Source organism: Urocitellus parryii, chromosome 14 (genome assembly GCF_045843805.1).
Source record: "Urocitellus parryii isolate mUroPar1 chromosome 14, mUroPar1.hap1, whole genome shotgun sequence".
NCBI classification, from domain to species: domain Eukaryota; kingdom Metazoa; phylum Chordata; class Mammalia; order Rodentia; family Sciuridae; genus Urocitellus; species Urocitellus parryii.
Genome location: NC_135544.1, coordinates 58,071,813 through 58,085,660, shown reverse-complemented (window position 1 = coordinate 58,085,660; position 13,848 = coordinate 58,071,813). Strand labels below are relative to the sequence as shown.

Below are 13,848 nucleotides of genomic sequence, written 5' to 3'. Positions count from 1 at the left end.
GCACACAAAGCCATTCGTGTGAACAGAAACTTTGGGTGAAGTTTGGTAACTGTTTCCTGTTTGGTAACTGGAAATAGGTATAAGGTGGAATTGTGAGATTCTGATAATGTTCTTTATCTTGAATTGAGTGACTAGATGTTAGTTATAAGCTTTGTAAAAATTGTCAAGATGTGCACTTATGATTTGTATATTTTTCTGTAAAAACCTAATAGAAAGTCTACATGAAAAGTGGGTTTTTTGCTTAGAAAATCTTGTTTGGCCTATTTGAAATTCACAACTTATTCTGACCTAATAGGCACTGATTTTTGCATTTTTTAAAAAAAATTTTTTTAGTTGTACAAGGACACAATACCTTTGTTTTATTTATTTATTTATTTATTTATTTTATATAGTGCTGAGGATTGAATCCAGGGCCTCACATATGCTAGGCGAGCACTCTGCCACTGAGCCACAACCCCAGCCCCTGATTTTTGCATTTAAAAAAAATGTTTTTCCCCCTGCTTTGTCACATTTGCCCAGAATTCCTTATTAACAACCACAGATGTATTTCCTTCAATGTGTTTTGTTCCATGAAAAGGGTTGCTAAGTCAAGTGTCTGCTTGTGTAATTGCACAAGTCTGCAACATTTTATCTCTGCAGAGGATGAATCACCTTGCCTGGTATGGGTCCATCAAACCGCTGCCCAGCCCACTAAGATGTAGTTAAGCTGCATGTGTTAGTTAAGTGGCTTATTGTGTAGGTCAGTTCTGTATCACTAAGAGTGTAATCATGTTCATTTGCATCAGTTTCTTGTAAATTCACATTTTTAAAAAATTGACACCTAAAAATTGCATTTATTTCTAAGATAACATGTCATGTTTCAGTATAAGTATGCATTGTATTATGTCCAAGTTAGGGTAAATATTATGTGTCTCCTCAAATATTTATCATTTCTTTGTGGTAAAAATATTCAAAATCTTTTCTTCTAGCTTTTGTGGACTATATAGTATACTGTCATTATCTTTGGTCTCCCTACTGTGTAGTAGAACCCCAGAAATTATTTTTTTCACATTCTTAGATAATGGTAAGTACAGTGATTATAGCTATATGTTATAATAACAGCTGCTTATATTTTCCAATAACTCAGATTTTTTTCCCTTATTTTTATTGGTACATTATGGTTGTACATAGGATGGGATTTGTTGTTACATATCCACACATGCACACAATATAATAATATGGTATGGCCAGTATCACTCCTCAGCACTTCCCCCCTCCCTTTCCACCCCTCACCTTCTGGTCCCTTTCCTTTACTGATCTCCCTTTGATTTTCATGAAATTCACTCCCACCTTTCTTTTCCTTTTCCTCTCTAGCTTCCCCATGTAAACAAAATCATACAACCCTGACCTCCTGAGTTTTGACTTATTTCGCTTAACATTGTGGTCTCTAGTTCCATCCATTTTCCAACAAATGGCATAGTTTCATTCTTCTTTATGGCTGAATAAAACTCCATTGTGTATATATGCCACATTTTCTTTATGCATTCGTCCATTGATGGACACCAAGGCTAGTTTCATAGTTTAGCTACTGTGAATTGTGCTGCCATAAACATGGGTATGCATGTGTCACTATAGTAAGATGACTTGATCAGATTTATTTTTCTTATAAAGCTGAAAGTCTCTCTTTTTTTGATGGCGAATATTTAACATCAAGGAATTTATCTGATATTCATTATCTTCATCCTTCCCATTTATCCTCAGTCAGGGCCTATTTGTTACTCAAAGTAACTTTTAGCTGTTTTGGTATTTTATTCTTTTAAAAATTAGAGTACTCCTGCATGACCAAGCTAAGGATTACTGAAAATGTTCAAACAGTGTTTCCTTCTTTTGAGGAATAATTTATCTCCAGCAATCTTTTAATAATTAGAAATCTTTTAGTCTTAGTTAAAATTTTTCCTGCTCTTGTGATACTCAGCAGTTCTTTCGTCTTCATTGAGCTGTTTTCCCCAAAAAGCCAAAGCAGTGAAGTCAGAGTTTAGCCGAGGTGGCTGTAGTGTTTGTTTGTTGTTTTTTAATGTAAAAGCTTATCACTGAAAGTGGTATCATGGAGTAGAGTTACTACAGATTTTACAGCAGAAAAAACCACCTGGAGTAGCCTCAGCAGAGGAGGAAGCTGGGCCTTAGGAGGTTAAGGAACTACAGGGTCAGCACTCTTGCCCTGCCTGCCTGAGTTTGCCTCTCAGGTAAGGCAGTCTGATTTACTGTGAATGACTGCATGTGGCCTGAATGATCCATAGGAAATCCTCAGCAATAAGGTCATAGATCTACTTCAAAACTCCCTCTTTTTTTTCAGTTATTTTTTATTTGTATCAAAATAAACTTTGAAAGTCTAAATGTAGTGAAAAGTAGGACCCTTTCTCCTTAACTGAGTATAGCCTGTTTCTTACAAATGCCCCAGCTCCTGTTGCCTCACCTCCCTAGGCTGAGGCTAATTACAGTCTCACCTCTTAGGAAGATTAACTGAGTACACAGGAAATGCCTGGCACATCATACCAGCAGCTGCTTTCATTCCCCTCCTATCCTGAGCTGTTCAACAGGAGGTCCTGTGCATTGCCCCTCTGAGTATCTTTCTAGTCACCCACCCTCCTTTTCACCCCCATTGTGAAAGCTTGGGTTCAGGCTTTCTTTAGGTCCCCTGCTCTTCCTAACTAGTCACCCTGCTGCCAGCCATGTTCTCTTCCTGTGTGTCATTCACATGGCCACCAGACTCATCACTGTTAAATTCATGTTTATCTTTATTATATATTATGTAATAAAAGCTTTGATAAATAATATTTGAAAATCCAATAATACTAAAAAGAGTATATCAAAGAGTAGGAGTCCTCTGCTGTTCTCAAGTTTCATAGGTGGGTTTTGTTTTTCTTTTTCTCGTACTTACCTCTACATTTCTTAATCCTGTACTTAGATTGCTGTTTCTTGATTTATCAATTTTAGGTAGATCACTTGTTTTGCTGTTATGATAGTTGAAAATTTAATACGTTTATCCTTTCTTCCTGTTCTTCCAACATTTTTATATCACTTTTTAAAGTTATATTACTAGTCAGTGTTTACATTTTAATTTCTACATACATTATTGTTCACATACAAGTAATGTACTATACCTACTTATTATGTAATTGTACATACTTAGCCAAAAATGACAGGAAAATTTCATGAGTGACCTAATTTATTTCTAGGATTACCAGTTGCCTTACTTGTTCTTTTTTTTAACATTTTTTTTATTTTTAGTTGTAGGTGGACACCTTTATTTTATTTTTATATGGTGCTGAGGATCGAACCCAATGCCTCACACATGCTAGGCAAGCATTCTACCTCTGAGCCCCAGCCCCATCCCATTACTTGTTCTTTTTAACTTCTGCAGTATTCTGTGTACCTGTAACTTTCAAATTTATCCATGCAATGTTAAAGCCCCCTCTCAGTGGATTATCTTGTCACACAGATATTCTTAGTTCCTTTTTAGTGTTAGTAAGGTCTTAGCTCCTAGAGACTTACCTCTCACGGGTCCTATCTTCCAGCTCCAAAATGGACTAGAAAGCTCTTTCTCATACACAAGTATATTCTTCGGGCTTTTTTGCTTTCTTGCCTCAGATCCTTTGTTTTTGAGACCTCAGATTATCTTCTTTATTTTCTCCTTCATTTTTCTGCAGCACATTTTCCAGCAGAAATTTTTCCTTTAAAAAAAAAATCACCATGGTAAGTAAATCTTTTGCATGTTAAAAATGTCAGTCTACTTTGCACAGAATTCAAGGAAGAGAATTGTTTTCCCTCAGATTTTTCTAGGGAATTACACTAGTGTTTTTTGGTTATTAACATAACTCTTATGGAACCCAATATTTTGATTCCTAGTCCTATATTTCTTAGTCATTTTTTTAAGATCGATGTGATTTTTTAATGCCTTTATTTTATTTATTTTTATATGGTGCTGAGGATCGAACCCAGCACCTCGCACATGCTAGGCGAGTGCTCTACTGCTGAGCCCCAGACCCAACCCCTATATTCCTTAGTCTTTAATCTTAAAATGTATATACCCTAGATTCTTATGTTTTCTCTTTTGCATCTATTTTTTTTCCTTATTCTGCTTTTCTACTATTTTCTCAACTTCACCTTTCAACCTTTGTACTAAATGCTTTTTTTTTTGTAGTTTTAATTTCTTATATCTTGGTGGTTTGATTTTTTTAATAGCATCCTGTTCTTATTTATAGAGGTAATGGATTTTTTTTATCTCACTGAAGGAATTATAGTTGTTTTTTTTTTCTTTATGTAATACGTCTATTTCCATTTTTTTTCTTATTCTTTTGATGTTCTGTCATGTCCTGGGCTTTCCCCAACTTTCTGGTGATCCTTACTCAAATGTTCATGCTCTAAGAATGAAAGGCTGAAAAACAGATTGCAAGCTGTGAGTGGCTGGCCACTGGTATGCATCACTGAAAAATGTTCATGTAATAAACTCTTCTTTAGAAGATTCCTAATGTCAGTATCTTGAACCCTTATGTAGGACCATTTGGTAAATCCAGAGATGAACTCTCCAGTTCTTACTTTACTGGTGGGTGGCAAGGGTAAGTCACAGGAAATTGGCTGCTGGCATCCACAGAGCAGGGAAGAGGCTTCACCAGTAAATATGTTGGCTTTCCTCCCATTATCAGCCTTGGCACTCACCCAGGCCTTTCTTTGGGCCTGGAATGTTGGAGTACAGAGGCCCTCTAACTCTCCAGGGAATGAACCTTCTCTTCTGCTTGTACAGGAGTAAGGGATAAATCCCTCTCTGCAGACTCTGATCCGGTGCCCCTTTTCTATTTCCATGTCTTCCTTTCATCCTGCTCAGTTCCTGGTACTTCTGATCTTTAAGCCTTTCTGGGACTCTCATGTGACTGAGTAGCCTTTCACTAGTATCTCCTTAGTAGTTTTCTTCACTTGCAAAGCCGTTTAGAGTTTTCCATTCATATTCCATTTTCAACAAATATGCTGCCATCATTTTTCCCCACTCTTGTCTCCTTTGCTCTCTTTATTCTTGTAACTTTATACATCTTTAAGATCTTTGGTGTTATTTTATTGTGGTTTTGGAGGGAGAGAAACACATTTTATATGTTTAACATTTTCTTTGTTTAACCAAAATCCCAGAATCAATTGAATCTGTCTTTATTTTTACAAAAGGAGTGTTATGTTTACATGTCTCCAGGAACCTGAAGTAGTTTTCTGAAGCCTGATGTTCAAAGGTGGATTCTGTCTAAGTGGAGATTGCTTTCTTATATGCTGTTTTTAGGTGGCTAGAATATATATTAAACACCTAATGAATCTTTAAAATATATGTTATAGAGAAAATTACAGAAGAATATCTATAAGACCATGTGGTGCATAAAGAATAGAGCATTTTAGAGTGCCAAATCAATGAGAAAGATCAAAAACTCTACTTGCATTTCTTTGAAGAGCAAATTAAACAATGGAATGTTTTGCAAGAATAATGTTACAAAAGATTTTTTAAAAACATGCAAAATCAAGATTAGAGCAAAATCATGTCAAGGAGAATGGCTCATGTTTCTTGCTGCATCCCAAGTAAAGAAATAAGGCAGCCAGTGGGGACGTTGCAGTACAAAACATGACCATGTCAAAAGCAGATGAATTAGACGTATTACTCAGCGTCCAGAAAACAAATGGACAGTGTGCAGCCCAAATTAAGGATGATGCTAATTGGCATGAAAAACAGGATGAAATAGTTAATCTAGAGATCAGCCAGCTTTTCTATAAAGGGCTGTGTAACAAACATGGTAGGTTTTTATAAGCCAGATGGGCTTTGTCACAATTTTGTTTCTTCCCTTTTTTCCTTTTTTGTTGTAACCTTTGTTTTTGTGAAAACTTTTTAAAAGTTTATATAATTAAATATATTGCATTATTAAAGAAGGCTATAGTCTGGAAGTAAAAGACATGATTTAAATTGTCAGGATGATGCTGTTACAAAAGACGTAATACAGAGTTCATTATTATTTTTTTTTTTTAAGTGGGGCAGCTAGTGTTTGAAGGTCAGAAGGGCCTTTGATGAATAGCCATCAGGCTGAGACATGAAGTTAGCTGGATGAAAAAAACAGTGAGCTTTGCAGTCAGAGGGAATTGCCTTTGCAAAGGTAAAGGGCCTGAGATCAGATGGCAGCCATAGATGTGGATGGATGAGTAGACCCCTGGTCCAGCACACATGTGTTCTGCTCCAGGGAGGCTGAGGGAACAATGAGTTCCTGTCCTGTCCATGTACAGAAATGAAGGGCAGCCTCGGGGCCTGCTGGAGTGTGTGAGAAGCTGGTCCAGGATTGAGACTTCACCGTGGGTGATTCTTGTATAAGAAATGGAAGAATCAGTTTGTGTTCTGTATTCACAGGAGTTTTTTGAGAACCCTGCTTTTCGTCCTGATGGTTTGAAGCTCTACCCTACCCTGGTCATTCGTGGAACTGGGCTGTACGAGCTTTGGAAATCGGGAAGATACAAGAGTTATTCTCCTAGTGACCTGATTGAACTGGTGGCTCGAATCCTAGCCCTTGTGCCTCCATGGACTCGAGTGTACCGAGTGCAGAGGTAGGGTGTTGTCTTTTATTCCCAAGATAATTGGTGACTATCTTAATAATTTCTAACAGAAATAGTCTGATTTCATATTGAGGGTGATTTTTTTTAATTAAAATATCTGGAATGCTCTGTGTAAGTAGAGAGGGAGGGAAGCCAAAGCACAACATGCCCAGCCACACTGTTGGTACCTATTTATTCATCCCTCCATTTGTTCATGAGCCCAGAGATGATGTCATGAAGGCTAGTAGGCATGGTATTTGCGTCTAAGGAGCTTATGGTCGGCGTGCAGGTTTCCTCTGGCAGGACTGCTTTAGTGTGGATGATGTAACGGGAATGCGAGAAGGAGCGTAGCCATGTCTGGAGCCTCAAGAAAAGGAAGCTGCGTCGTTCTATATAGATAGTTCATGTGTACATGGAGAACAGATGGCAATTCTGGATGGCAGGAAGAAAGTTAGATGATTTGTTTCTTCCGAGGAGAGAAAAGTAAACCATTTATAGTTGTATACCTTTAATAATTGTTTAAAACTAGGATTATAACATTGAAAAATGTTTTGATACTGTAAAGTTACCTGTGTATCTCCTATCCTAACAAAGTTATTCCTGAACTTTTTTAGTCTATATGATACATTCCCCCCACCCTGCCCAAAACTGCCCATGTTCCCCTATAATACGTTTAAGGCCAAAGGTGACAGGTAAATGGGAGCACAGCCAGCTCCTGAGCACCAAATCATGTCATGGGTAACGTGGAACTGTGAATGCTAAGAACAGGCTACTTAAGGAAAGAAAAGTATCAGCTACTTAAGGAAAATTATTAAGAGTACAAATAAAATAATGGATTCTCTTAATGGGTCAAAGGATATTTACACTGTACTTTTGGTACGGCGTATTGATTTCTCAAAATTTGTAAATCAGTAGTCTAATTCTAGGTTCTAAATTGCCTGTATGATCTCTTATTTTTAGAAATATAACAGGAAAATATTCAGGAGATAGTACATAGAAAAGTTGGCTATTAACATCACCTATATTGTCTTTTCCTTTCTTTTTAGCCTTTCTGGAAAAATTAAGTAAGAAAGACATTAGATGGGCCCAAGCAACATAGGCGTCCACATGTTGGGGGGATTTTGAAGGGAGTGTGGTGCCTCAAGCAGAGCAAGCTAATGGAGTGTGTATGGTGCACGGGGCTTTCACTCCTCAGAGAGCCAGTCTGGAACAATGTCATAGTGGAGCAGGGTATGGAGGATGTCTCTGGTGGGGAGAGCAGTACAAAGAAGAGGGGATAGAAACAAAAGATTGGTTACTTAGGGGAGTTGATCAAATGAGTAGATATATTAAGGATGATAGGTGCTCAATTTTTTGAGGCGGGTAGGGGCGGATACCAGGGATTGAACTCAATATTGTATTTTATTTAGAGACAGGGTCTCACTGAATTGCTTAGCACCTCACTAAATTGCTGAAGCTGGCTTTGAACTCACAATCCTCCTGCCTCAGCCTCACAAGCTGCTGGGATTACAGGAGTGCACTACCATACTCGGCCTAGATAACTGTTCAATTTTTTATCTGAGAAAGCAGTTACACATGTGAAAAAGAAGAAAATTCAAGTGAATGTTGTGATTTTGGAAAGAAGGTACAGGTATGAACTCATGATTCTCAACGTATAAGTAGATACAAATGTAACAAATAACAATAAATACAGTGTGTGTCCAAGGTGGGTTTACAGCAGTGAGCATGCCAGTTTCCAGATCTTGGTTTCTAAATAGCCTGCTCAGCTAAAAAGAGCTAGAGCTCCTTGGAGAAATGGCTGATTGTAGCACTTGGGCAAAGAAAGTACAAGATGAACCTAGAACCCTTTATGCCAGGAAGTAAAGAAGTGTTCAAAGAGTGATGAGGAAGCCAGCTTGAGGGCTCCCGTTGGCCAAATTTGAACAGCAAAATAAGCATTGATATTAACAGATTACAACCAACTAAATAAAATAAGAATTCACGAGTCCATGGTGATGTACCTAATGAGATCAATGATTTGTAAGTGTGAGTCAAGAACATATCAACAGTCAATCTTAAGTATAAGCAGATTCCATATTTGCATATTTGCCTACTTCATGATAAAATCTGTGACTCAAAATCAATACTTTCGGTTCTTTGGCCACAAATTATTCTCAAACATGAAGAGCAGTGAAAAAATTGAGTCACCCCCAAACATGTTCTCAGCCAAGGTCAAACAAGGCGATGCTCTGTCTTCCTTTTCTAGTTCTCACACTGTGATCTGGTGTTCCTTTTATAGTTTTACTTAGTGCTACATTTTTAAAAATTTCGTCCAGTTTATTAGGGATTTGCTCTTTAAAACAGCCCCCAAACAGTGTTAAAGTCCTGTCTGTTGCTCCTGAATGCAGAAAGACGGTGCTCTGCCTTATGGAGAGGAACACTTGGTCCAGAGCTGCTAGCCATGAGTTCAGTAAATATAAAGCCACAATATATGATATTCAGTCACAGTATACATTTAAATAAAGTGCCTTGAAAGACATAAATCAAGATTATGTATTAATGAATGACAGACATAATATGGCCAGAGGCTCACAGGAATCCAATGCTCTATTTTCCATAGCATCAGGGACTCAGGTTTTCTTCTTTGGTGTTGGTGGTAACTTTGAAGAACATAATTACCTACCAATTACTTACTGCCTACTAACCTGATGAGAATTGACTGTACACACAATATATTAAAAACAAAGTGGAAAGAATAACTTGACAGCTGATCACAGTGAACATTATCAGAAATTGTGTAAAGCACAGTCATGTGCCACCTGCTAGGACAGGTTGAGAACACAGTGTCACCTCTATGTTCTTCAGTCAGAAGTCCATCCCTGCATTTAATCAGGAGGCAACACTGACAACCCAAATGGAGGAACATTCTAAAAAATAACTGGCCTGTCATTTTGAAAGTATTACAATCAGGGCATTGGGTTCCATTTCGGAGACTAAAGAAACTTGACAGTTACAATACAGTCTTCTGAAGTGGGTGCTTTTGCTGTGCTTTTTGAAATCCTGAAGAAACTCAAATGGAGTCAAAGATTAGACAGTAGGGAAGAATCAATGTTAATGTCCTGATTTAGATGGTTGTTTTGTCGCTTTGTAATAGAATATCCTTGTAGGAAATGCTTAAAGTATTCTGAGTGTTGGTACATGTCATTCACCACTTACTTTCAAATAGTTCAGGAAAATAGTTACTTGCATTTTTTCTGTGACTTTGAAATTTTCTTTTTCAAAAAAATTGTTTCCGCAGAAGGAAACAAAGATGCAATAAATAGTATTAGTAGAGACAGAAGAAAAAGGTCATTGATGTTTAACTGACGTGTACTACCAGAGAAGAGTGAGGACACATTGTGACAGCAGCTGTCACAGAATAGACATCCAGAGAACCAGTCTTTCCCAGTGTGGCTGGCGTGGATCACAGGAGAGAATGTGCTCTTTTCCTCTAAAGTTTTCAGCTTGAAATTTCTCACTGCTACAACCAGCAAGTCAAGAGTAACAAGAGACATTAAAAGCTTATTTTTACAGACACTGTGAAATATTACTAGAGTCATTATCCTGGCCTACCCACAATTGAGAAAACAAGGATTCAGAGGAACAAAGGCAGCAGATCTCAGCTAAAACATCTGAGGGAGGTGCTGCCAGATATACCCACACGTGAGGTTGTTCCACAGATACAGGGCTGAGCTAAGACCTGAAGGAGAGCGGTGCAGCAAGAGGTAGTGTGAAGTCTTTTTAAAAGTGTGAAGTTAGTAATGTCCTGCGCGGGTCTGGTTTGAAGAGAGTGATGACTAACAGCAAGTGTGCTGGCCAATCCTGCAGTCCACTTTGGGCTGACCAGCGACTTAACTTTAAAGGTGATCCTTTGCTAGAATGTTTAGTACAAAGACAAAAAAATCTTTATAGTGCTGTCCAATTTATTTTTTATATTTTTGATGCTCTTAATATAACTTATATTTATTGTTACACAAGTTTACATTAGAATTCATTGGGTTGTTTTTTTTTTTAATGTAGTTTACAGTAGACTGTTATTCAATAGAGCATTTTCTTTTTGGTAAGCATGAGAAGAATTCCTTCAAATATATTATTTGATGTTTTGCATTGGATATTGCTGAACTGTTAAAGGTGCTATCTAGGAATTCATATTTATTATATAATTTACTATTTACTTTGTATATATAGTTGGCCTTTCATATGGGGAAAAAACTATCTGTAATGAACACGGGTAGAATTTTTTTCTTGACATTTCCCCCTAAATGATACTGAATAACAGATATTTACATAGACATTATATTAGGCATCAGAACCATCTGGAGATGATTCAAAGTCTACATGAGGTTATACATCTGTATATCACAGCATTTGATACGAGGGACTTGAGCATCTGCAAATTGGACTATCTATGGGGAATCCTGAAACCAGTCCCTCACAGATAATGAGGAATGACTACACTACATTAAAAAATGATTCATGTTTAACTTATACTCTGACTTGCTTTTTGCTCAGTAATCACTGAAATTTTAGACTAGGTTTGTGCAGTGCCAAGGTAGCCTGAAGATCTCATTTACTAGTGAATGCCTAGAGCCAAGTGTTTCTGCTGTGTACCACTGTCAGGTGACCTCCATACATTTCTTATTTAATCATGTCCTCTTATACTTTATTTCCAACAGTTTATAATATACTACTAATATCCAGAATTTATATTTTCTTCCTCCCTTCTGGTCATATGGAGAGATATATATATATATTTATTCTATAAAACTACTTCAATATATGTGTTAACAACAAGGTCATGTTATTTTTCCAAAAATTTTCTTGTATGTTTGGGATGCATCTTACATGGCAGTACATTTTATATGCTGGCAAATATGCTATTTGTGTTTTTGCATTCTAGTTCTTATTAAAGACATGTTAAGTGATATAAACCAGGTACAGAAAGGCAGATACTGCATGATATCCCTCATTTTTGAGATCTAAAGCAGAAAGGCAGATACTGCATGATATCCCTCATTTTTGAGATCTAAAGCAGCTAACATTACAGAAACACAGAGTAGAACAGTGGCTTCCAGAATCTGGGGAGTTCGAGGGCAAGGAGTAGAAATAAATTGGTACAAAATTAGGAGGAATAAGTTCCGGTGTTTTATTGCACAGTGGGAAATAATAGTTTTTAAAAAACTATCTTAAGATTATAGGAAGAGAGGTTTTTGAATGTTTTCATCACAAAGAAATAATAAATGTTTGAGGGGGTGGATATGCTAAATACCCTGATTTGATCTTTTCATGATGTATACATGTATCAAAACATCACATTGTACCCCATGTATATGTACAGTTATTATCAATTAAAATATTCTGAAATGCAAAAAAAAAGATTTAGAATAATTTTCATGGTTATAATTTTAAAGAGAGCATAATAGTCTGTCGATTACATTTTTCTCATCCACTAAATATTCCCATTGTTAGACATTTAGGTTTCTTCTGGGTTTTGTTACCTAACCCAGGTTCAGAGACTGATCCCACAGCAAAACCAATGTCCATTTGAGAGACAAGTGTTAGGGAGAAAGAAAGGTTTTATTCCTATATTCAGTGGCCAGAGAATGGAGAAGAGGGAGCTTTGCTCACAAATCATCTTCTCAATTCCATGGGATTGAGGGGCTATAATGGAGGATAGGAATAAGGAAGGAGAGGGACAGGCCAGTAAAGGGAAGGGGTACTCATGTCTTTACTGGGAGCAAGTGAAGATCCTCCAGGAACTCGGCTCTTGTTGTTCCTTGCGTGGTCTGGTGTTTCTGCTCATGATAGTATAGGTGTCTTTGGTCTCAAGGGGACCAGGGAAGACTAGGCAAATCTAGGTCTAGTTAACCATATATTATAGTTTTGGACATGACACATCTTAAATAATCAATGTGTCTATGTGCAGTCCTGAGTAGACAAAAGTTAAGGCAACAAAGGAAACAGACTCAACATGGAGGCCAAGATCCATGCCTTTCCTTCCTGTTTAGTCACCTGTGGAACATCTGGAGGCCCAAGTGAAGAGTCAGTGTTTTCCTCAAAAGCGGTTTTCAGGATCCCAAAGAGTAACCTAGGTAACTGTTAGTCATCTTAATCCACAAATCAGAAGTGAGAGAGAGAGCAGAGCTAGTGGGAGACTAATAATGCACCCTCCAGCTATGTGGCCTCCAAAAATAGAGATTTTTTTAAAGTCCATTAAGAAGCTAGAGGGTTTAGTTAGGTTTTGTTTTGTTTTGTTTTGTTTTCCTCAATAGCTGTTTTTTTACTTTTGCAAAAGTTATTATCCTAGCTTCCACTAAAATTTATGTGCATGCAACTTTTTACTGCTGTACTTACAATACTATCATCTATGAGAATTCCTACTGGGGAAGGATCTAAGCATCTTTTCTCTTTTTAAATAATTTTCTGCGGCTGGGGATGTGGCTCAAGCGGTAACACGCTCAGCTGGCATGCGTGGGGCACTGGGTTCGATCCTCAGCACCACCTAAAACTGAAAAATAAGTATTAAAAAAATCCTCCCTCCTTCCCCCCCCTCCCTCCCTCCCTTCTCTCTCTCTTAAAAAATAATAATAATTTTCTAATACAAGCAAAGTATAAATAAATATGAATTTTTGCTATGTGTATTGACAAAATTGGTAAGATTTTCCAAAGAGTTTATACCAATTTAAATAGTCAATGGTTTTATCCCATCCCCTACAAAATCGAATCCCTATATTTTTAATTTTATTTAATTAATGGTGTTAATGTATTTTCCTAGTATGAGCAAGGATTAACTTTTTTTTACCTTGTAAAAGTTGTATTGCTTCTTCTATTGATTCTATTGAATTTGCCAGTCATAGAGTTTGGATCATAAAAATGGTGGTTTTTATGGAGATAGCTCATAAAAGTTCATAATGCTGCCCCTCATTTTGAATTCTCTCCTCTCACCTGGAAACTGGGAAATCAAAAGGCCAAATCCACATTTATATAGTACTATTTGCACTTAAGAACAATTGGATGTCTATGTTCTAGTGAAACTGTGTCATATCTATTTCATTTCAAATTTTTTTAAAATTTGCACTTGGACATAGTGAGAATTTGTTATGTCTGAATGCCTAGAAAGAAACTTGTACCAACATCTGGAGGGTGAATTTTGAAATACTAGTAGCAAGGAAAGTGTTAATGGACACTGAAAGCTAACATGCAGAGGAGTGGTGGAGGTTGAGATCAGCAGAGTCAGGGGGCTGG

The 13,848-nt window shown here is 37.2% G+C and overlaps 1 protein-coding gene across 1 annotated transcript in view; it reads left to right on the top strand.

Annotated features, from left to right (window-relative positions):
- Elp3 (elongator acetyltransferase complex subunit 3) overlaps positions 1-13,848 on the top strand; it is an 80,237-nt gene that overhangs the window by 33,432 nt on the left and 32,957 nt on the right. Inside the window, exon 10 of the mRNA XM_026398867.2 lies at positions 6,404-6,597. Coding sequence (XP_026254652.1) covers positions 6,404-6,597 — 194 coding nt within the window. The remainder of the gene's footprint in view (positions 1-6,403; positions 6,598-13,848) is intronic.